This window comes from Pelecanus crispus, chromosome 1 (genome assembly GCF_030463565.1).
Source record: "Pelecanus crispus isolate bPelCri1 chromosome 1, bPelCri1.pri, whole genome shotgun sequence".
Lineage (NCBI taxonomy): Eukaryota > Metazoa > Chordata > Aves > Pelecaniformes > Pelecanidae > Pelecanus > Pelecanus crispus.
This window is the reverse complement of record NC_134643.1, coordinates 158,855,062-158,880,004: the sequence shown is the minus strand read 5'-3', so window position 1 is coordinate 158,880,004 and position 24,943 is coordinate 158,855,062. Positions and strand designations below refer to the sequence as shown.

Below are 24,943 nucleotides of genomic sequence, written 5' to 3'. Positions count from 1 at the left end.
GTTTACTGTCTCAGGTGCGGAGAAGAGAAGGCCCTGTCTTTTGACCCTGAATTACATGTTAAATATCCAACCACCATTTTGCACAGCCTGGCAACCCAAAGGACTAGCTGCCACAGGGGCGGTGCTCAGGACAGGGCATGGGCATGAGGAGGCAGCACTACGGAGACTTCATCAAAAGACAGGAAAAAAATTGGAAAACATTGTCCAACTTGCAGAAGCTGCCAGACATCAATGGATTGCTCTGACTAGCTGTCGGTTGGCTCTGGGGAAATGGCTGCGAGCTGGAGCACGCAAGATGCTGTATCCTGTAGGCCACCTGATCCCCGGCCATCCCTGTCGCTAGCTGGTTCTGCGTGGTGTTTGGTTCAAAGAGTTGCCTGAAGATAAGGAAGGCAACCAGGAGCATCTCTGCCTGCTCACAGCAATGCACAGGCCTTTTTAGTGTTGTCAGTGAAATGACGGCCAACACACCGCTTGCCTCAACAACTGCAGAAATGGTGCTTTACAAGTTCAGTCCTTGGGAACCACCTTTTAAGTCAGATTATCTTATTTGTCTCTGAAACAAACTTGTTCCTCCCCAGCCTGGATAGAAGGTAAAGTGGGAACAGTTATGAATGCTCTTCATTTATTTTGTGATTTTTTTTCTAAAGGAAGAGGAAAAGCCAAAGTACTAGACAAAATCCTACCTTATGCAGGATATGTTCTTCTCTCTTCTCTATTGCTGAATTTACTACAGGTATGCTAGAGGCATCCTAAACTAGAAGGAATGTTTTTAGAAAGTCTTGGTATTCTCTTAAATCGAAAGCTACTGACACAAATGATCCTTTTGTTTTAACATATCTCCAAAGCAAACAAGAAAGCACCTTGCAAAGCTGCAAAGAGAAAACGTGCTCAAACAGTGTTTGAAGTAGCTTACAGTACGGAAAACCTTTTCATACGGATATTGTCATGCAGGCTGCTATTCATAACGACAGGGATCACCTGCTCCTCTTTCTGCCACATAGCATCCCAGTGACGATTCCAGCAATTGCTTACATGGAAAAAGGGGTAGGAAAGTACTTATGTATTTTTAGCTATCTTTTTAAAACACAGTTCAGCAGCTGGAGAAAGATAGGAGAAACCAACACCATGTAGGCAATCACTCACAATGGTGATTAGAAAGTGCTACATAGACCTCAGTTTCTGAGCTTCTGAGGTAAAACATAAGGTTAAACACCAGGGACAAATTCTGCGCTCACTTCTTCTGTGTCATTTCATTGAGGATTCCAGATTTGTGCCCGTGCTGCTGCAGGTGCATCAGAATCTCCTTCACTGAGGTCTACTGTTTACTTTGTCTGCTGTATGTAACTTTTAATTGAATCGTAGTTTGTTGGTTTTCTTGAAAAATAAAAATTAAAAAAAGAAAAAAAAGAAAAAGAAAAAAAGGCAAAGAAGAAAAGAGGGAAAAGGAAAAGGAAAAGGAAAAGGAAAAGGAAAAGGAAAAGGAAAAGGAAAAGGAAAAGGAAAAGGAAAAGGAAAAGGAAAAGAGAAAAGAGAAAGAGAGGAAGAAAAAGAGAAAGAGAAAGAAAATAAAAGGGAAAATAATAAAAATAAGAATAAAAAAAGAGAAAGAAAAAGGAAAAGGAAAAGGAAAAGGAAAAGGAAAAGGAAAAGGGAAAAAGGAAAAGAGAAAAAAGGCAAAGGAAAAGGGAAAGGAAAAAAGGAAAAGAAGACATTGAAGAAGTTGGAGAGTTGGGGTGAGGCGAGGCAAGACAAGGCAAGGAAAGGCAAGGGGAAAAAGGAAAAAAGGGAAAAAAGGAAAAAAGAGAAAAAGAAAAGAGAAAAAAGGAAAAATGTAAAGCAGTTGTAACTATTTTTTTCCTGTTTTTTTTTGTGGTGCGCAGACTTGTGAAATGTATCACAGCCTGACTGCTGACCTATTACAACTGCTTGAAGACCTCAGCCAAAAATTCTGATACTGATACAGCAACATATAATCTGCTCAACCTAAAAATAAAGAATGATGCTTAGAAAATAGTGTAAGACTAATTTATTTACAAATATTTCAGCAGTTATATTTTTAAAAAAATTTTTCTTCTGAAGACTGAAGAACGATAAAAGCGTAATTCAGAAATTTTAGACACACTGATGCTTTGCTGTTCCTTGGGGGCATCTTTAGTGTTGGCTTTTCCTTTTCTGGAAACTTCTAATGTAAAAATACCTTGCACCACAGCGCTGATGCAGGGATCAGCGGTTCATTAAAAACTAATCCGTGAGACATTAGGTTTACAAGTGTCACAGACACATTAGATTTGAAAACAAGGAGGAACAGCAGTGGTGAAAGGATTGTCAAATATACAGAGAATATCCCCATAAGTGGGTACTACCATTAGTTTTGCAGGAAAGCATTAGTTCTGAAAATTAATTTTGTGTGTGTAATTACTGGTCACAGCTGTTTAGGAAGTGGTATTATAGCACGTTAGACTGAAAACAATCAAAAGAGGTTTTATTTATTTTTTTCCATTTGAGATTATCTCACTGGCTTAAGCAGCACTCTTTATACTCAGAAATCCCTACATCTGTAAAAAAAACCCACAAAGACTGTAAATATCTAATCAGTCTTGAATAATTCAGCTATCTTCACTTGCACACGGTCTACATACAGCCTTTCAGACTAACTCTCGGCTAATTCCTTCGCTATGAACATCAGTCAGTTATCTACAGGGTTTGATATAGTCTTTATAGAAAGAGAAAATGGCAGAAACTGCTTTACTTTTCCTCCGTGGATAGTCGGTAAAGATTCTCGCCCAAGTACTCGAGCCTCTCCCGCTGTTCCAGGTCCTGGTACAAGCCTTTTGGGACCTTGCTCAGGCCATAAACCAAGCCGTACAGGCAGCCAGCGATAGACCCAGTAGCCGCGCTTTCTCCTGCAGGTTTAAGCACAGTTGCAGTGGTCTCTTAGTCACCTTCACATACACAAACAGAAACCGTGCTGCACAGAGGAGGAAATACGCTGCTGATGGAGCGTGGTGGGGGCACGTTGGGTCAGTCCCAAAGGCTTGCACCACCCTGTGTCCTGCCTCCGGCAGTACCAGGTGAGGGTGCCTAGGGAAGAGAGCAACGCCAAGGCAAGGATGTGGCGATGCCTCTGCGATGTGCACTCCTGGGCTGGGAGCTTATTTGGGGAAAAATTGGTTGGGGAAAATCCCAAATTGCACCTGGAATACTGTGTCCAGTTTTGGGGCCCTCAATACAAGAAAGACATTGAGGTGCTGGAGCGTGTTCAGAGAAGGGCAACAAGGCTGGTGAAGGGTCTGGAGCACAGGCCTTACGAGGAGCGGCTGAGGGAACTGGGGTTGTTTAGCCTGGAGAAGAGGAGGCTGAGGGGAGACCTTATCACTCTCTACAACTACCTGAAAGGAGGTTGTAGTGAGGTGGGTGTTGGGCTCTTCTCCCAAGTCGATAATGATAGGACAAGAGGAAACAGCCTCAAGCTGCACCAGGGGAGGTTTAGATTGGATATTAGGAAAAATTTCTTCACAGAAAGGGTGGTCAAGCATTGGAACAGGCTGCCCAGAGAGGTGGTGGAGTCACCATCCCTGGAGGTGTTCAAAAAACAGGTAGACATGGCACTGTGGGACATGGTTTAGTGGGCATGGTGTTGTTGGGTTGATGATTGGACTGATGATCTTAGAGGTCCTTTCCAATCTTAATGATTCCTAGTTTTTACTTTCATTATAAATGATCCAGCCACCAAGCCAGGAGGCATGGGGTTGCTACTCTACCCTTGATTGGTTTAGTGTGGACTTGGTAGTGTTAGGTTAATGGTTGGACTTGATGATCTTAAAGGTCTTTTCCAACCTAAATGATTCTATGATTCTGTGATTCTATGATCCACTCCAACACAGCAGCTCTTGCAAGCAGCTAGCCATTGTTAGGAAAAAAGGAGGGAAGGGTAATTGCAGGGGTCCCTGCTACATGGCAGATGTCGTGAATTGGAGAGTGTACCTTCCTTCCTAACAGCACAGCATGGCATTGCGCGTGCTTTAAAACATCTAGCCATGGTGAGTAGCACCGATGGTCTGTGCGGTGCCCGCAGGTTTGTGCCTGCCAGGCTCTGCAGCAAGGGGACGTGAGCTGTCTTTGTTTCACTATGTGCAGTTAAAAGGTTTCATTGCCAAAGGCACTAGCATTTTGGTGAGGGAAGATGCCAGCCCTTTACTAAGTCATATTGGATTTACTTCTCATGCACCTCTCAAAATTGTGAGTCTTGGAGCAACATTTGTAAAGCAGTGTGAATGGCCTGCGTGGCAGCTGCTGCCACAAGAAGGAGGTTTAGGGGGTAAAACCAGGGTGCAGACATAACAGGCATCATGGCAGATTGGCCAACACTGTCAGCCATCAGCCGGGAGGGCTCTCTCCCGCCCCCGCGGAGGGCTCTCACCTCCGTGGAACATGGAGCGGTTGCAGAGCTCCGTCCAGTCCCCGCCGCAGCCCATCAGGGCGTCGTAGGCGATCATGGGGGCGTCGTGGCCTCGTCTCCCACCCCGGCCTTCGGAGCTCCACCTCCTGTACGTCTGTGGGAGAGATGGCAGCGTCAGGGTAGGGCACTGGAAATGGGGACGTGGGGCACGCGGCTGCGCCGGGGTGGCTTCTCCCCTGCTAGGTGGGAATAGCTCGTCTTGCAGGGAAAGGGCGGTAGGCAGCTGTGTTGCCGGCAGCGCTGCCTGCAGCGCGGGATGAGCCAGCACAGCGGCAGCTACCACAGCCTAGATGATGCCTGAGGTACAGGTATAAGCCTGCACACCAACCTTAACGCACCAAGTTCTTGATAGGCTGAGAACTTGATTTAAGCAAGCCAAGAAGGCCAAAACGTAGAGCAAGATAGATTCCAAGTTCACACCCCAGAAATTCCTTATTACTTAAAAAATTAGGGTTGGTAAGGACTGACTTTGTCAGTCCTCTTCCTGCCTCTTGGAAATATTCTCAACTCCCCTTGTCATGCATTTGAAAATGTTTCAATTAGCCAAGTTTAATGTCGGGGGTGAAAATGTTCTGATGCAGTAATTTCTTTAGGGGCTCAATTTCAGACTACGGTAATTCAAGCCCCCTTCTCTGACTTTTTCTTGCCAAACCCTTTCTCTCCTCTTCCACAAGCATTTATTGAAAAAGAGGGAAAATAATTTGCAAATGTAAGAAACATTTCTTCTTCAGGAGAAGAAAGAAGAAAAAAACCTCAAAGGCCACAGCTAAGTTTGCAAGGGAAATCTGGATTTTCTCTAGAGAAGGTACCTCCAGAACTCACTTCTTCCTGCCCAAAATCCCCAAATGAACTCAACACTGATAAATTTATAGTAAAGAAAAACCTTCCTTTAAAGAAAATGGGCAGCTTTATTTCCTGAAGTTTAAGTTACATTACGGTGAGTTGAATTGTTGCTGCTTGGCTGGCTCTTGGCTTCTGCAACACATATGAAGGGTTTGTAGTTCTATCTATTCACCTCAGCCATTATGTACTTCGTTATGGTTTACCTGCATATACATCAAACAAGGCAGAGCCGGACTACAGCTTCATTCTGCTGCTTGCTTTTTTTTTTTTTTTTTTTTTCCCCCCAATCTAGAGAGCATATTTATGTCTTTATGCTGTCCTCAGACACATGCAAACTTTCCAGCCTTATTCCTGCAGTTCGGATGCTGGTGGAGCCGTACTGACACACGTGTAACACTACCAAAGGCAAGAGGACTAAGCATGGAGCTGCTATTCTGGGTGTGCTGGCAGGCGGATCAAGTGTCGCTCCATTTAGCCCTTAAGAACGCTGATGTCATCTCGCCTTGCTGAAACAACTTTACACTAGGGATAGCTGTCCTCGGGACCGAGCCTCTGGGGATTTAACTGCACCAAGGCAGCATTTCTCAAACATTTCAAAAGTACGACCACCTTTCCAGCCTCCAGCTTCCCTAGGGCGGGTGGGCGGGCGAGGAGCGGCAGCACTGAATGCATGGATGGGGTTCTCAACACGCACTCCCTCCTGCTGAAGGCACTGAGCTGCTGCCAAGCCCCAGAGGTAATTCACATGTCCTCTCCTTGCTGTAAACCCCTGCGGTCAGTAATTACGGCTGCCTCTGACTTCCTCACCCTCCAGGAGTTGACCCGCTGCTGCCTAGCTCTCCCTTTCCATCCATTTTGTTTCCCTTTCTGGGTCCTTTCACAGTGCCGGTTTAAGCAACTGCATCTCAAGAGGATGAGATCCTCAGAGTCTAATTGGCCTGGATGACTTTGGTTTGGTTTCTCTCTCATTTTGTTGCACATCGTGTCCAGCCCGGGAAAGCGAGCAGGGCAAGTGATTTGTTTGTAGAAGCAAGGCTGATCCCGAGTGCAGTGCAGTTTCTGCCCATTTGCTGTGTATCTATGTTCCAAACACGTATCACCGAAAAATGATCTATCCTACATTGGCTCATCTTGTATTTATACACTCAAGAGGGGGTAATTTGTCTTTTATCCCCACATTTCTAGTTATCTCCAAATTTAAGCTGTATACCTGCTTATACAGTATGTGGTCTTTGCCACTTAGCATTTCAGGGTGTAATTTCTTTTAGAGAGGGAAATTGCCTTTGCAATGTACTCAGATCAATCCAAGCCACATTTGAGGGCTTCACTTTGACATCCCCTGCAGCTGGTATGTGCCTGCAGAAAGGTGCGCCTGGTTGAGCAGAAACATGTGTACAGCTGTTGGCAAGAGTGGTGCCAGACATTGGTGCTTTATTAATTGCCTGTAGAAAGGCAATCGGCTATACCTCCAGACACAAGTGGCCAGCTAGTTTGGAGGGAGTGCAAAGGAAAGCACTCCAGGGAAAAAGGCCGGCAGGATGGTTACCTCCTCCTCATTTATTCTTTCCATGGCTATTAACATGCTTGGCTGATAAGCAAATTAAGTCTCTCAACTTCTTTGAGGCTGTGATCTCTGGCTGGTGGTGGAGTTTGAGGGTCAAGCAGCATTTTCCTTTCTTGTGCATCAAAATAAATAGCTCAACAGGCCAAACTAGTTGGGCTAGGGTAATGAAGGTAAATTTTGTTTCTGCATGAGGAATTCACACAGTTCTCTCTTGAAATGGTCATGGGGAAATACTGTTGGATTTAATCTCTCCTAAAGCTCTGCTAAGACTCCAGTAGAACTGGAAGAAACAAAAAACTAGTAACAAGTTCATGGCACCAAATTAATAAAACAAAACTGGAAGGAGATCTATTCTTTATGTTTAAAGTGAGCAATTTCTTATTATCCACAATCAATCTACCTTCCATTGGCACTTTTCACTGCACAGATGAGCACCTAAAAATATACAAAGTGACTTCTCAGAATAGAACTGTGCTTTAATACTCTGGAAAAAAGGATTGCTTTATGGGAAAAGGTGACAAGAACCACATACTTATTGCTTAGCTGCTAAGTGGAGAGCATTGAGAGGTGCCAACATGTATCAGAAAGCTGTAAACACCAGGGAAGAAGACACATTATTTCTCTTGAGTTAAGAAGATCTGAGCAGAAGTCATGAGGCAAAGGAGAGATCATGTACGCTATAAAATAGTATCCCGTGGGACACAGTGAAACACCATCTCTCGAGACACTTAAAACTAGCCTGGGCACAGCCTGCGTTGGCAGAGAATTGCTTAGGACAGCTGTCTTCTGTTCGAAGGACCATAACCAAGCTCCCAGTACCCGGGGGGATTTCTGTGGGACTCGGGTCACAGCTCCGTTAGGCTTTAATGACAGCCCCCAGCGGGACATTTGCCTTTTCCACCCTCAAGTAGCCATGGCTTATGTTTTGTACCTGCTCTGGCCGTCAACACATCTGACCATGAAGCCCGCCTCTCTGCACTGGTTCCTCCCATTGCAGCAACTCCAGGACCGGTGGCAACTGCTTTTTTACACTAACAAACACCTGAGCAAAGGATGGGAGTTCTTTTTTCTCTCTTGAAATTTTAGAAAAAAAAATCAAGACTTCCTGACTGCTCTGGCGCTGGAAACAGTTGAAAAATACTGGTGTGTCTCTTTGAAAATACCCCTCTCAGTTCAGAGCCTTTCTGAGCACTTTCGGAAATTGCAGTTACCTTTTCTCTCTCCTCTGCATCATAGTTGTCCGGAAAGACAGGTTTATTCTGATTTTCCTCGTTGATTTCTCTCTCCTCCAAATAAAACTGCCACTTGGCTTCGAAGTAAAACCAGTGCTCCTGATATTCTGAATGCAAAAGAAATTAATGATGTCATATTTAATCTTGGCAACATTTCCAGTTCTACTTAAAGACATTTTAAAGAAAATGACAGTATTGACTGACCTGAAAAACTGGGTATTTTACAGTAACATACATTAAACAGGCATAGGTACTAAGTATGCGTTTTAATATGAAGTGGGACATGTAACTGGAAACAGAAAATGTGAAAGAAGAAAATATTTTCCGAATCTCATGCTGGTTTTATGATATATTAAAATTACATCAAGATACATCACGATGAGATTTTTAGAGAACTTACTAAGGAATACTCCAAGGAAAAGATAAGAGTCAATAAAAAGAGAAAACCAAATCAATTCTATGCCAATTTTTGTATTCCTTTACTATGATTAAAGAATATCTAAAAATGCTTACACATCCTAAATAAAAATTACCTCCTACCTCAGTTATCAGTTTTTAATGACATAATTTCTCTAGTGTTTCTGTTCCACTCTCACAGTATTTCTGTGTGATCTTTCAGGAAAAGGTGGATAGGAAAGGCCAAAATTTCCATTTGCATCTATTATAATACATATCAAATGTAGTAAAAGGGATAAATAACACACACATCTGCTATCTGTGCCCATACAAATAAGCCTTTTTTAATAACCACAGGTCTTTCTCCTTTTTCTGTCACTTTAGGAAGAGCATCTCTAATCATGTTCACATGTGTAAATAATCTTATTAAATTCATTTTATTTTCAAGCCAATGCTCTGGTTCAACCTTTTTATAAAGGCCTAAAAAGGCATGTAAGTCACACCAACCTGTTAAGCACATACATACACACCTGTCTGCAGAACTGAGGCCTGAGTGAAACCCTGCCTGGGAAGCCGATGGGGTAAGGAATAAGAAATCAGTGAGATGGACCAGATGGCTAAGCATGCCAAGGCAAACTAGCAATTCAGTATGGGACTATTGGCATACAATTTAAAATAAAATTAAGCGTCGCTGTTTTCCCCTGGCTCTGTCCTGCTTGGTTGCTCCATTGTGTGCTGGAAGTGGCTGAGGAGCATGCACACGACCAAACCATTTCATTGAAGGATGTAATCTGATTTTGCTTCTTTTCCTAAAATGCCATACAGGTGTCCCTCTTTGGCAATTAAGATCTTTAAAATGGTTCAACTCCATGTAAGAAACTCCAAGCTGCCTTGTAGGACCCGATACTTTCACAAGGTTGCCAGTTCCCCAGCCCCAGACAGGGATGAATCTTCAGCCACGTGGCCCTATATACCTGGGAATGCCCAGCTGCCCTTTTTCTGAGTCCATGCCCCAGTTTTGCCTGATTACAAGGAAGCCATTCATTATAACCCTAAAAAAAGGGGGGTGTTTAGAAAAACAGGGTGAAAGTGCACTCACAGCCGTCAGGCCAAGGAGGGCATCTTGAGGAAAAAAAAGTCACACAAAGAAAATGCTGGTTGAAGCAAACCACTGACACCCATTCCATCAGCTGGTTACAAGACTGCTATTAGAAATGCAGGTGACCTGACAGGTGTCCGTCTTTGTGGGTTTTTTCCCTATTTCCCCCATGACCATAAAACATGAATGTCTCAAAAATGAATGTTTTCTATGCAACACCTCAACAAGCAAGGAAGTGCGATTATTCCAATGCACAGGCGCAGAAACAAAGGGATCAAGCAGTTGCAGGAGATTTTGATTGTGTGGACGATCTGTAGCAGGCTCAGAAAACTCATGTCGCCAGCGCTGGTGAGGCTCGGCCCCATCGCCTGAGCCCAGCCTGAGACGACGGTCACGTTCAGGTCCATGGGACTATCTGGCAAGTAATTGCAATGGAATATCAGAGATGGGTGCTGAGTCGAGCCCTGTGCGACTGAACACTGTGTTTGTTACCCATGGAGGATAACGCAGCTGAAAAAGAGTTTTCTAAAACTGGAGGACTTTGTCTGGCAGGATTTTTTTGCAGTGCATCTCACCAGCCAAGGAGCTTAACTTTAATGCAGGAGACTTTTCCCACTACCAAAATAGGACGAAGCTCAACAATATGGGCACTAGCTGGAGAGCGTGCCTCAGGAGTCCAACGCGCATACCTCCACACCAAGAGGTCCTGCTGGGGTGGAGTGACAGGGACCTGCTGCAAAGCCACTCAGAGAGGAGCTCACTCACGCTAATCCTGCACCTGCTCCTCATAGGTCTTGGCTAAAAAAATCCTGGTGCGCAATGAGGCGCAGATGAAAATGCGGGGTCTTTCAGAAAGGCTCCCTGGTGCTCCTTTCAGATTTTAAAGCAGCAGCTTTCCTTCTCAGGTAAATCTTCATTTCTGAGTGCTCTTGAGTAAAGATTTCCATTGAATTCAATCTTTCTCAACGGCCATCTCTTGAGACTAACAGAAAAACCTCTTTCCTCGACGTTTTAATGTAATGATATTTGTCTGTCCATAGCAGGTCTCACCATTACAAATGCATCACTCCCTGGCAAGACGGGACTAAAATACCTTTGCCCTGAAGATCACATACGTAACTAAAGTAGCAATATCAAGTTCAGTAGTTGTGTTACGCTCAGTTGTTTTAAAACAAGGATACAACAGGTTGAATCTTAAATATTTGTTCAGAAAAGCAGCTAGTCAAGTCTGAATTTGTGGTCAAAAGCTGACTCGTGGTCAGGAGGCATCTGCAAGTGAACTTCTCCTGGCAAAATGAGGAATGTCAGTGGGTTTTCTTATGGAAAATATTGGACTGTGCTAATTGATGGAAGGGAGCAGAATAATTCATATCTCAGCAGTCAGTTTGCCTAATAACCTGCTAAATATCATTTCCTCCCTCCCCCCCCGCCCAGCAATCTTTGAAGACTTTCTAAAAATAAAACTGTGCAGTAGGGCATTATCATCGCTATTTCTCTTTGTATTTTTGCCACCAATACACCAGGCAACTAACGGATGGTAGAAGAAAGTGGCACCACCTGCAAAGAGCGTACAGTCTGAGCAGAGAAAGCAGGAGGACAGCCTGTGGAGGAGGGGAGGAAGCAGCAAAATGGAGAGACTGGGGAGTGACATTTCTTCAGTGTCTTTCTAGCTGAACATAGTTTTAAGAAAACAACTCCCTTCATTCAGACACGTTACCTGCCATGTGGCGAATGGTCTTCTTGCAGTATTCTTCAGCCATCGGCACGACCTTCATCATGTCTCTTCCCCACTGCGCAAGGGGTTTCCCTTGTATTGCATACGCCACAAAGAGAGCTGTGCAGAGGGACCCTAGAAAGCCTGGAATTCATAGATAACAATGATTGCCAATACGCTGTCTGTGCTTTTAACATCCTTGTCATGTCCTTTGTAAAATCATTAGTGGAATGCCTCATGGCTGTCGGGTAGATTAACAAATGCACATAACCCATCTCTGCCTGTTTGCAGGCTGGCTCATGGCATGTTGAGATTCTTGGCTAATGTGTGGTGCCCGTTGGTTTACAACTTATTTTACGTCGAAGGGAGCTTCTGTTCTCAGTGGTGTAACATGACAGAAGTTGAGGTAGGGGTCAAAAATAAACATAATCCAATAATGTGATACTGAAAATCTTCTAATTGAAGTCACATGAAATAATTGACTTGCACAAAGTGATTCGATTACAAGCTGTATCACCTTGCTTACAGAGTCATCCAGCTCAAGTGCCGTGGCTGTCAGGACTAACACTATTTCTAGCTCATTTTACTCTAAGGAGTCGACTCCATGTCTTACTTGGACAATTGTTTGGACAAGTCCATGTCCCCTTCTTTCCTCTAAAGGGACAAGTCCATGTGCCCTTAGAGAAAAGAAGCGGTTGTCCAACTAGGACATGCTGGTCTGCCTGCCTAGCCAGGTCTTCCACTTTGGATAGTAATATACTTAAGATGAACTTTCATTAATGGGCACTCAACACTTCCATGATGTCAGAAACAGGGGGGCTCTTTTCTCATATTTGCTTGTGCTGTTGGCATTCTGTCAAGTGATACAAAACTGACCCAATGCAACATGCAACAGAAGGTTAAGAAAACAACTCAAGTCATTTAAATAAGCCCCAGGTGAGCAAAGTATTGACGCGTGTGCTTCTCTCAGTGCATGGGTCCAAAAGTGTTCACTCATGCATAGAGGTAAGCATGAACTTTGTGTGTTTTGCTGAAGGTAAAACCAAATTATTTTAGGAGGTTACAAGTCCAGATGAGACGATTACTCATTCTCTCTGCCATAAGACCTGCAATACTGGGTCAGGCCAAAGGCACGTCTAACCCAGAATCCAATAGATGCTTTCAGAAAGAATAAAAAACCAGCTCAAAGGGTCTCACTCGGATAGACAGCACCTAACCCAACTGCCATAAAGGTCCTTGAGTGCCACATTCAGCAGGAGCGTGGTGGCAGAGGGTTTAGAGGGTGAAGCAAAGGGCTAGCAGGGGGCAGCGGGACAAGTCAGTCCAGAGGGTGGTAGAGGTCGGGGCGTGCGCAGAAGGTTTTTGGGGGACTGGCAGTCTCTTCCTGCCAGCTCCCCAGGTAGCCCCCTCCCCCTGCTGCTACTGCCCTGCTCCCCCTGCTCCCGGCAGCCCTCGCGTAGCCTGCTGCCCTTCTCCAGGGAAGAAAGCAAGCCCCAGCCGAGGTTTCTGGCTCTGAGCATAATGCCAGTACAGAGTGAGCCTAATTGGTTTGCTGCTCCCCAGAGCTTCTAGACTAGCTTAGGGGCAGTTTTAATTACACAGCTTGATTGCTTTTAACAGCGACAGCCCTTCTTGTCCGCTTGCCTGAGCCCCTTTGAACCCAGGCGTACTTGTGGACTTTGCAGCTGCCTGTAGCAGCGAGGTCTGCGGCTTAACTATGCATGACACAGGGAAGTATTTCCTTTGTCTGTTTGTTTCAGTCCTGACTGACATGCCAGTTGGATTTTCTCAGTCTTTGAGTTATGAGAATCACAACTGACATTTCCCTGGCACCTTTCAGGATGGCAGTGAGGTCCACGGTGGCCCTTCCACCCCTCTCCTCCCCGCCTCCTCACCATGCCATTTGTCCCCTTTCCCAGCTGAAACCTCCTTCTGGATGTAATTTCTCCTTGTACGGAAGTTGTTTGGTAACTTGGATGCTCCTTGCTGCCATTTTCTGGCTCTAGTAAGTCCTTTCTGACATGGGAGACCCAGACTGCAAGCAGTCTTACTGCTGTTAATGCACCATGCACTTTATGTGTTGGCTTAATGATATTTTCTGCTTTGCGTTGAATTCTTTTCCTCTAATTTTATGCCATCCTGATGGCTTTTCTGACTGCTTCAGAGCATTGAGTGTTGAACATGTCACTATTCATTATGGTTTTATTTATTGCTGTTTAAAGCAGACAGAATGAATACACGCTTACGTAGCATAAAATTATCAGAATGACAGACCTGAATATTCAAAACAACATTAACTCTACTTATTTATGTTTTGCTAAGAGAATGTTTCAGATGGTGTCCTAAAATATGTGGAGTTAGATTTCTTTGGCTTTCTACCTTTACCTACAGTGATTGGATGTGACAAAACCTGTCAAGAGAAAAATGTTATTATCCCCTGAACCATAAACTTGCATGATACCAGTGAGTCATCTAGATGTACATGAATCTCAAAATTCGACCCGGGCAAGTGACACGAATATGCTTTGGACAAGACAGGCTGTGTTTAGTTATTCGGATTTTAGAAGGGAAAACTCCTATGCCTGAGGTTGCTGTCTGCATAATATACAAGCAAATACATAAGCCTATATAAGTAATATATACATGTATTTATTGTCCCAGCAAAATTCAAACCAAGGCCTTGGATTCTGCAGTGCAGAAGCAGTTTAACCAGGTGAATTCACAGGAGCCACGTTAATCCCCGCAGAGGTGAAAAGCAGCCTTAGGAACTTCAGCAAACCAATACGTCAGCGGACATTACCTGTAGGATGGTTATGAGTCATTCGTCCGCATTCAATGCTCACTTCAATAAGTGACTCCAGCCTTTCCGGCTTCCAGTATCGCATCCCTAAACACATGGCTTTTGTGGATGCTCCAAATCCAGAACCTAAAGCAAAAAGATAATGCCAAGCATTTAAAAGGAGACTAATGACACAGAAATGTGTTGATAAAATGTGAAACAAGCACATTTTATTAATTCAGCTCATGTGTGGGAACCTCAGGGAACCAGAAATTAGCATGCAAAGCAAGTTACAAGTTTTGAAAGTTTCTTGTGAGGAATTTTGCTTCTACACAGTCATTCTGGTTTTACAGGTATATTCCAATATTCTCAAGTGCTGCAAAGAGCATAGCGGATTCAGAAAGCAGTGTGCTCTCGTGTTCACAGCACTTGTTTGATTCAAACTCTCATGCCATCTTTACTCATTCTTGGCTGACACCACTGTTTTGCTTGCTCCAGGTATCAGCGCTAGAAACAGAAGTTTGAGAAACAGATACACTTTTACTACACATTATTTCAGTAGTCTTCATGCTGAAAGCACACAATTAAGACACTTTATATGAGTATCATGGTTGATCTTAAAATTTTAAGGCATGTTTCATTCTAGAGAGCCCCACAGGTAGTTCACAAAATAGTTTCTGCTGCATACAAAAATACCACGTCCAAAAAGAAACTAAAGGCTGTGGAGCCAAATCCTCCAGAGTTAGGCAATGTCAGAACTGAGGTTTCCCGTGCGACCTGAAGTCAGTGCTTGTGTGCACCCTCATTATGGTATAGCCTCCACTTACTGCGCCTGGTCTTGGGAGTTTCTGCCTAGTGCAGCACAGAGTTTATTTATTGAATAGCTAATTCAGTATTTCTTTTAATCCTCACCACTGAGTGCATGATTGCAGGTGTTCAACTTCTAAACACTTCATTGAATGGAGAGTTAAATTTACTAATGAGATTCTCTGCAGTACTTATCACAGTAATATCAGGATCCCACAGAAGTTTTAATGAGCTTATCTTCACAAGGCACCAGTGAGGTCATTATCTCCTCTTTGCAGCTGCTGAAACAATGCCCAAAAAAAGCATTAACTCATTGCAGGCACCCACTCTGAGATGGATAGGCTCCGATTTTTCAAAGTACTTGGCATTTTTCAGCACTGTCTTTGCTCAATCACACTTTCCAGTGACCTTGGGTATAGTTGAGAGCAATCAGCATTTCTCTAGTCGGTCCCTGGAAGATAAGGGGCATATTTATGCCACCTAATTTTAGCATCAGTGGAACCTGCAATAGAAGCACAGCCTCCCTGTCTTTCCCAGACAGGCAGCGTGGAGAAAGGCTGTATCTCCATTAGCTGGTACGATGGCATAGCCATGGTAGGAGCAATTCATGGGCCAGAGTGAATTGAAGCAGCAGATGCCAAGGAACCAGGTCAGGGCTTTTAGTCACCTACCTTCAGAGGAGCCCTCAGCTGCTCCCCTGGGCTGCGCCCGCTGTGGCTGCAGAGCACCAGAGGCTCTCCTGGAGCACTGCTTGCTGTTTAGTGTCATCCCAAGTGACTTCAGCTCAGGTGTCCTAAGATGATGAGTGTGACCAAAGTGTGGTAGTGGGGGTGGCAGGAAGATTTGCTTCAAAAGTACTTGCCTGAGCCTAAGTGTAACACTAACATAAGCCACCCATTGGCATCTGCATGTGCAATACAGACCAATCTGAATTTCTCTCTCGAAGACATCTTCTTCTCCCAGGAGAGCAGCTATCCTGAGTGATCACCCTGGTTAGGTGATCTAATTAGTTAGCTGAAGACATTTCTTCCCTTCCTCCTCAGAGTCCAACGTGCAAATTTTGTGTGCGATAACTCTTCCAGTGTGTTTAACCACCAAGGGCAGTCTAAAAAAGGCCAAAACTCTGATAAATGTGACACAAAAGACTTTGCAAAATACCATTTTACTCCCCACAAGCTCAGAGCTTGCTTCCTCCTTGCTAGCCTTCTTGATACTAGTGAAAGAGACCCTCACCAGGACACCTTTGTCGACTGCTCCTGATGAAAAGCCTGGACACTTGTCCTGCAAATGGTGTGTTTGCTCCTGTACCTCATATGTGCTGCAGCTGTAAGTGCCTGGCTATTAGGGAGCCGGGAGCAGATAAAACTGTCTGTCTATCCCACAAATCACATAGAAACCACAGGGAAGAGTCAGGAAAGAAATCCAGTCTTCCAGAGCATCAGTCAGCTTAACTGGGGGAACATATCTTCTGCTCACAAGACCAAACTCTTCATCTGCTGCACTGTGGCAGAATCTTCTTCACTATGCAGTCCTGGTTCCTCCAAAGGACACAATCCATGCTGGTTATCCAAGAGGGAAGGCTGTTGTGCTACACAGAGCTGCTAATTAAGTAACATCTCTTAGTATATCCAAAGTGGAGAATGCACCACAGTAATCCGACTGCTGGTTTGAAGGTGCTTGCCTTCGCAACTTCATTGTGCTCCTCCAGTCTAGGAATTTATATTAAAACCTTCTGCAGAATTAGACAAGCAAACTTGGTAACAAAGAATTCTGCCACATGGAGAACCATTAAGCCTAGACAGGGCTTCAGGTGGTTAGTAGCTGTTAGCTCCCATGTCTCAGTATCTGCCATTTGAATCAATGAAGGCACAGCGAGACTAGTCCAAGCAAGGGGTGAGACACGTGTGCAGGAACATAGATCAAAGGTTGACATAACTTATCATGTCTGACACCTGCTAATGGAGATGATACTTAAGAAAGAAGAAAGGTACAATGATGCTACTCCTTTGTACTAATGAAGCTGCTGACAACTGGCTCCCTGATCCAGGAAGTAGCTGGCTATTCTTCTTTCTGCTTAATAACCTTTGAAGGATTTTCCTCAGGTGAATTTGCCCAGCTATTTTTTTGAACCCACATGAACTGTAGCCTCTGCAAGCTGGCACTGGAAAATAGTTGTGCAGCTTCATTAGGTGTTGCATGAAGCAGTCCTCCTTTTTGCTTGCTTTGAACTCATGAGCTGCCAGTTTCATTTGAAGTCCCTAGTTCCTGTGCTGGAGGAGACAGTGAGTTTTCTCTGTCCCGATTTATGTTCTCCAAGCTCTCTATGACTTTACAGCTCTCTATCGTACTGTCTCAGACATCACAGACTATGGAGGCAGTTTTTTACTAATCCATCCATCCTTCCCCATATCCTTTCTAGTTCTCTTACACCCTTTTGCGGGGAGGGAGGGAGGGACCAGATTATATGCAGTAATCAAGAAACAGCAGCGATGGTGTTATGCACTGGTGCAAATATGTTTTATGTTTTGTTCTCTGTTACTTTCCCAGTCATTTCTAACAATCTATTCGCTTTCTGGCTCTTACTGAGCACTGAAGTGACATTCTTGTAGAACTACTATAGCTTCACGATCCTTTCCCTGAATGGTAACTGAATCAGCAACTGCAACTGCTACATATATAAAATTATACATAATTTTAAATTAAATTAATAAATTTATATTTTAAAATATTTATTTATTTATTTAGAATAAATAAATGAATTTAAATTAAATAAATAAAATGCCCCCCCCCCCCCCCGCATATGTATCTGCATTGCATTTGGTTCTGCTGCTGTGCTACACAGTTATTCATCATTGTGAGCACCTTCCACAACTCTGCACCATATTATCTATGACTTTGTTGACCCACTATGCACTTGCATTTCCAGATAGTTTGTGGACATGTTGAACAACAGAGGTCCAACACAGGTACCTCCTTCTTTACGGAGAAGACAGACTGCAATCTCCTGCTCTTCATTTACTGTCTTTTAAACAGTTGTCTATCCTCAGGAGAACCTTCCTGTCATCCTGTAGCAACTTAGTGCCTCATCACTTACTGCCTTTGGTGAGGGACCTTCTTGAGAGTCTTTGGAAAATCCTAACGGACCATCTTCACAGTGTCTCCTTTTTCCTCCTGTTTCTTGGCTACTTCATAAGCTTTCTGATAGAATTCTGAGGTGTGACTTCTTGTCGTAAAAGCTGTGTTGACACTTTCTTATTACATAATTTTCACTCACGCACTACATTATTCTCTTTCAGTATGTAATACCTCAGTGTGCTTTTCTTCACCCTACATCTGTAGAATAATAAGGATCAGCTTAATGGCTGCTGAGCCCTGAAGAGGATGTGTCTTTTGTGACTACAGACCGTTCTGCATGAGAACATAGAGCCTGGCCCCCTCCTCTACTGTCCATCTGTGGCTTATCCTTCTCTTCATTTTTGCTCCCCAACTTTCTGCATTTAACTCACACTTTTTTCCTCATGCTCCTCCACCAATGTCACCAGCAAAAAGGCACTGTTCTCAAGTGCTGCTAGGAAGCCCAGGAGCTGCTCCAGTAGCTGCAAATAAAGACCTGCTTCGGTGCTACAGCCTCAGCCTGATATACACACGGTACTGGTAGAGCCACGCTGCCATTTGACTGGCCTTTCACAGTGGCTCTGAAGGCACATCTGTGGCTCAAGGGGTACCACCTTATTCAGATTTCGGTTCCAGCTCTCAAACGTCAGTGATTCTCTTCTGAACAATTTGATGTTTTGGCAATGCAAAAAACCATTTTTACTATGCCTCAGAAACAGCAGGTTCATCTGCATCAAAACTTTAAACAAATGCTGACAAACAGTGGCGAACACTCAACGGTGAAAATTTTAGCCTTGATCTTATCAACATAATAAATGGGAAACAAGCTCTTAAAATGGAAGGTGTTAGACAGTCTTGGGCAGGTTTTCTGGCAGTCACAGGAATCTCACCAGCCTTTAACATAATCTGGGTACCTCTGCAATGAGCATAGCAATGAACATGACATGAGGTGGCAAAAAGACACACAGGGCAGTTTGACTTAAGAACTCAGTGTTCTGACTACACCCACAAGAATTTGAGCAGAAGAGCATCATATAAGCAATGCAAAATTACATAAGGTAACATTTCACTGGTCCATGAAGGCTGGCACATGAATTCTTGCTAGAAGTGAGATAAGATAGAATGACCACAGGAAAACAACATTTCGGTTCCAACCCATCCAAGGTATCATCTGACTGCCAGGCATTCGATGCCCATGGAATGTTTTTGCCTTGAGAAGAAATTTGTGAAAATTCAATTAAAAAGTTAATTATGTCCATCGGAGTGTCAGGTCCCACGGTAGGCTGAACATCTCCACCTCAGGTCACTGGTTCTTTTGCTCCCAGGGTGAAAAACAGGCTTCTTCAGATGTTCAGGATGGTATTTGTCAGACCAGATGGAGAAGGTGGGCTTTAGCTGCCAGGTCTCAAAGCAGGAATTAATTTTGGATCCTTCTATCCCAGATTATCCCGAAAGCAAATCATTCGTCATGGAAAACTGGGGAGGATGAAGGCTAAAAGAAGATATGTAGCTCCAACACAGCAACAGGCCAGGGAACAGCTGTGCTCCACTGCTGGAGGTGTTGAGAGCTGCTCAGGGCCAGCAGCATCTCCCACAATTATTTTGACCAAATTTTACTCACTGTCAATCAGAAAAGATACGTGACAAGTGCCAAAGGGGCACTTTCTCGGATTTGCCTGGCTAATACCAGGGTGGGCAGAATAAACGGGGAGGAGATCCTTTTCCCTCCCAGCAGCTGTTGCGAAGAGCGGGGGCCGGGTGAGGGATGCTTTTTGTGTCAGAGAAAACTGGCTGCAGAGACCCAGAAATAGCCATGGCGTTGTGCCACCGGGCCTTTGCCATGAGATTGCATCAATATGCAATGCTGTCGAGTGGTGCCAGTACGTACTGCAGTGATCGAGCATCACGCCGACACAGCGCAACGTCTGTGTGAGCTGCCATCATCCTGTGGCTGTCCAGGCCTACCTCCTCTGATGATGCGGTGCCTCTGCAGTCTTTCAAGATTAATTGCACTGTATGGGTATGGGTATATGCTTATGTGTGTGCATGTAGCTGCATGCACACCATTTAACCTGAAGCAGAAATTCAGTTCATCAAATGAAATTATCATGAAATTATCATTATGAAATTCAGTTTCATCAAATGAAATTATCATAAAGAGAAAGAAAGAGAGGGTCATGGGTAGGGAAACAGGGCTAGGAACATTAGGGATTATCAGCAAAAACAGTCATAGCTCTTAGCAGGGCATCCACCTGAAGAAAAGTCTCTGCTGTCCCTCCAGTGAACACATTGGTGCATAGAGCATTTCACAGGCTCGGCTTTTTGTTTCAGATCTGCAATTGCTGCAAAGATCCAAGACTGCAAACATTTAAATGAAAAATGGCAGAAAATATTTCTTAAAATAGCCGTTAAACTCAAGGACAAAGATCTGGACCCAGAGGCACAGAGCCAAGAACAAAGTCTCTTTAAATAGATGTTAAAGAGGGAAGGGTTCATTTACAAGAGGACATCATGCCCTGCAGAAGGAATTCCTGGCAGATCTTTTGCCATCCTCAGGCAAACATGGAAACGTTTCAGGGGTAGTAGCCTTTGATGTCAGGGGAAAAAGGAAACAATTTCCATACAGCCACAAACGCTGAAAGCATGCATTATTCAAGCCAGGATCTATAAATGGAAAGCGGTACCGTACCCTTTTCATTGAATGGTGTGTGCCAAGCGAGAAGGTAGTTGTCTGGTTTTAATTCCCTGCAGCCTTCGATGGTAGCGGGGTCTGGCCGCCTCCCTGAGAGCTTGTCGACAGCATCCACGTATCGTTTTACCAGCTCCCGGTACAGGTCTTCTAAACACCAGTAATCTGCTCAGAGGAGGGAAGAGAAGGTTGCTATGTGACGGCAGGAGAGCAAGAGAGCAGTGAAATCAAACAAGCAAGCTCACTATGCATTTAAGAAATGTTCCTATTTCCACTTCCAACACACTGAGTGGTGTTTCTGGTGCCACTGTCAACACATTTTTACGCAACATGCAAGCAGGCTGGAAGGACAACAGCCTCGTCTCTCTGTTCTCATCTTTTCCTGCTTTCCTTTCCACTTCTAATTCCTTTAATCAGAAAGATGAAGGCATTTTGTTCATCAACAGTAGCTGCTCAGGGGCTTTATTTAGGCTCCGTGGTGTGAAGTATTTAGAGGTGTCTAACTGTAAGGTGAGCGTGTTGCTGCCGTGGGGACTGGGTGTGCACATGAAGCCAGCTGTGCCTGGCTCAGCCCGTGCCTTTGCCGTCACGAATGCAGGCACGAATCCAAATCAAAAATGAAAGCCTATTTTTTTTAAATTACCACTGACTTATTTTGAAGAGGTATGTATGATTAAAGACAAAAGCAAATTAGTGACCTTATTTTTTAATCTGTATTTTATATTTATTTTGCCTAAAATTTGTAGGTCTTTCATGAAGGGATCCTTATATCTTATGTCAGTACAGTAACCAGAACAGTGAGGTTTTATAAAAATGATTAGTAAACCCCTACAGTCTGTAGTATTTCCAGCAGATAAATGTCTTTCTGGAATAAGTTCACTAGCAATACCTGTTTATTGATTATTTTTACTAAGGCCTTACCTAAGGAGGAACCTTTCCCCTGCTAAACATACACTGTTCGTTCAGTATAGCTGCTTGTCTTGGCTGCTGCTGCATGGCGTTGGGCTTGAAAAGCCCTGCCCTCAGCTCTTGCCAAGGAAAAGCTTCCACTGGCAAATATTACAGTTGTGTAATCAGTGGGAACTGAGGAGGTTGTGGGGATTTGTCCATTTATATCTTTTCTATGTACTTCAAGAAACCCTGTTTAATACTTGGTTTGACTCACAGATCGAATGACACAGCAGGGGAAGTTCTAAAGCTATCTTCATTTTGTCAAAGATCGGCGATTTCTTGAAAGCCACAGGAGAGGTTTAGTTTAAGAGAAGGTTTGGAGCCCTGTAAGCCAGAGCCACTCTAAAGTGCCAGTTAGGCAGACAGGTGAATAAAGAAAACGCAGGGTAAAACCAAGATTCCCCTTCTTTCACATAAAAAAATACCCTATCCATTATGCTGGCCATCCCACATACAATCCTAGAGGAACAAGATACTTTCAAGCTGCCGACTCTTTCCAGATTTAGGAATCAGGTGTCAGTTTATCCAGATGGGAACCAGGAGCAGGATTTACAGCCCCACAGCTTCTGCAGAAGCTTTGTCCCCAAAACTAGAGTCCCTGTGGTCCAGCAGCTCCGGGCTGCCTGAGCCCACCACAGTTCCTGCACCTGGAGCCAGCCTCATCCGTCAAGTCAATAGGACAGGTTCCCTCTTTAGAAATGAACCCTTATTTTTTTAAAACCTCTGTTTAAGTCAGAGAGGAAAAGGCTTTCCTCGTTGCAGGGGTAGTTCCTCTGCTTTTGATGATGCCGTTTTCGTTCCTTCCTTACGGGACGCATTCCTACTGGAAGTAGACATTTTGTTTATCCTTCATTGCGGGATCAAACTGTGCACATGGTGGATTTGGGCAGCACCAGCTGAGTTTGCAGCAGCGCCCGCAGCCCCCGCTGCTTCTGGCCGTGGCCCTCCTAGGATGTCCGCCACGCAGCTGGCAAAGTGCTGGCCAAAATCGCCTCCCCGGCGGAGAATTGCCTTCGTCCTCAGTGCAAACCTCCACCTCACGCTTGGCTGCTGCCTGCAGCCTGAGGCTGGGAGGTCCCCCGGGGGCAATGGCCCGGCGATGGGACTTCATGGCAAGCCTAAGCCCTGGGCACGTCCGACCCAGCCTGCAAGCATCCCACACGTACCTGGAGGTACGCACCCAGGGGATGCTGCCTGCGGCCGGCTGAACGGGATACATGGGGACCGGGGCACTGAGGGACAGGAATATTTTTTATTGCTTATCCCCCCTCCTTTTTTTTTTTTTTTTTTTTTGGCTAGTAATGTTCCTGGCACCCAATATATTCTTTAAAATCTCAGTGTACGCAGCAGCGAGGGCTCCGTGCTACGCGAGGAAGGCAGGTCCCCGGGGCCAGTGGCAGCTACCTTCAGCCTCACGGACCCACGTTCACCTTGAGCTTCACTCTGTTGACTCGGGTGATTTTGCACATGGGCCGGGCCATGACCAAGCACAGTGGCTTTTTTGTGTTCCTCTTGCCAGGAGGAGACACTGCAGTGGGCAGGAGCGGTTCTGTTTCCCTTGTGGGAAGCAGAGAGGAGGACTCGCTTTTCCCCTGTTCACCAACGTTACTATGAAATGAAGATTTCTTACCAAAATTCCCCACACCAGCTTGTTGCTTTCTCACCAGCCTGTTGCTTTCTCACCAACCCATAAAAACACCTTCTTAAAAAGCTTGTCTGATCAGGCCAAAGAAATGAGAGTGTAGGATAAACACGGGAATTATAGCTGAGACTTTTTTTCTTTAGAGACACAGTGCTACTGCTACAGTTAAGAAATAAGATTTGTTATTTTACTGTTAGTCTAACTGGCTTGATTACCCAAAAGTTTTTGTTTTAGAGAGTTCAATAAGCAAGAAACATATGATACGTATTTAATCACAGCCTATATTCAGAAATAGGTTAGTCATCTTTTTTCTTGATAGGCTGACATCTTGCCCTTATCTTTAGTGTATTAGCTACCCCTGAAACCATTGGGTAGCTAATAGCCAAGCATGAAGTGTCCAACACACTCTTCAACTGATCTCTACGTACTAAATTTAGAGCAGATTGGAAGCAGGCAGACAAAGCAGTGAAACAGAAGCACAAGGGAAATTTCATTGACGTGGAGGATACTTAGCTACACCGTCAGCTACTGCTACTGTTAGTTATCCAGTGTTACGTGTGTTGAGAAAAACCAGGAATATTTTCACAGAGATTAAAAAATTTGATTTGTTCGGAAGAGGCAAAATATTGCTGAACGGTCACTGTCTTCTGGTATACTTTTGGTGACGAACTTGCCAGTCTCAGAAAGCTCTAGTTCAACGGGTAGGGTGTCGATATAAATATCACTGCACCTTACAAAAGACTATTCCTACCTTAAGAAAAAACAAATGTTCTCTCTCAAACTATTGTGATTTTAGAAGACATATATTAATAACTTCCACTATTCTGATAGACTTTATTATAAACATAGTATGTTAGAATATTTTTTGGACTAATGACACAGAGCTCTCCTTAGAAAGCAAATTGTTCCGTTTCTGGCCTTGCAGGTACAACACTTTGCCCAGGGGGCTGCAAGGAGGAGACAGCGCTAGTGATTTTAGCCTGAAAGAGGTATTAAGGTGACTCTACTCCAGCCTGGAGTTCTGGACACAAACAAGTTAAAAATGCACTTAGAAAAGCTCTTATCTTTTACAGAAGAGTTTCTAGTGGCTGTATTATTCCCTGCCATATTCCAGCGTACAGATAATCTACTTAGCACTTATTTTTGTTATGCTGGGCATGCGGTAATTTAGTCTTTCGGCTTTAACCAACTGTATAAACCTAGGGCAAATATAGGGAGAGCCCCTCGCACTCAAGAGCTCAGAACTCCCCAGTTTGTGTGATGGTTGCCAGATTATGCTCATGGAGGAGCCAAGCTAATGCACATTCCCATTCACATAAGCAGCACTTCTGACACGCTTTCTCATGACTTCCCCAGCACTCAGGCTCATTCTAAGAAATGCAGCAGCTCGACAGTTCTGTTCCTTTCCAGACTGTTTGCTAGTCCCGTCGTACCTACCTGTGATGACAGCCTCTGCTGTAGCCATGTGCATGAGCGTGTTGTCACTTACTGGCCACTTGTCAGGAGAGAGCACCAGGTTCTCAAGCCCCCCAATTTCCTTCAGCTCCTGCTGGATTTTTGCACCTAAGGCATTGTTTTCTCGGGAGAAATTGCGATAACCGAGGGCATCCCCTACCCCAGCCAGCACAAGCGCAGCCTTAAATTTATCCAT

General features: G+C 44.3%; 1 protein-coding gene across 1 annotated transcript; it reads right to left on the bottom strand.

Moving 5' to 3' along the window:
- Positions 1-2,649: 2,649 nt before the first annotated feature.
- On the bottom strand, positions 2,650-24,943 carry ADPRHL1 (ADP-ribosylhydrolase like 1). Its single transcript, XM_075719164.1, has 7 exons — positions 24,730-24,943; positions 20,700-20,864; positions 14,111-14,236; positions 11,314-11,454; positions 8,081-8,208; positions 4,424-4,556; positions 2,650-2,906 (listed from the first exon to the last, which is right to left on the bottom strand). The coding sequence occupies exons 1-7, from the start codon at positions 24,941-24,943 to the stop codon at positions 2,749-2,751; spliced, it is 1,065 nt and encodes a 354-aa protein (XP_075575279.1). The 3' UTR covers positions 2,650-2,748.

Bases quoted from the DNA above. Each gene is read 5' to 3' on its own strand.
- ADPRHL1 (XM_075719164.1), bottom strand. From the start codon at position 24,943: ATGGATAAATTTAAGGCTGCGCTTGTGCTGGCTGGGGTAGGGGATGCC. The intron at 20,865-24,729 runs GTAGGTACGACG...TCCTCTGAGCAG, and splicing joins AGCAGAGGCTGTCATCACAG to ATTACTGGTGTTTAGAAGAC. The intron at 2,907-4,423 runs GTGAGAGCCCTC...TTAAACCTGCAG, and splicing joins CCGCTCCATGTTCCACGGAG to GAGAAAGCGCGGCTACTGGG.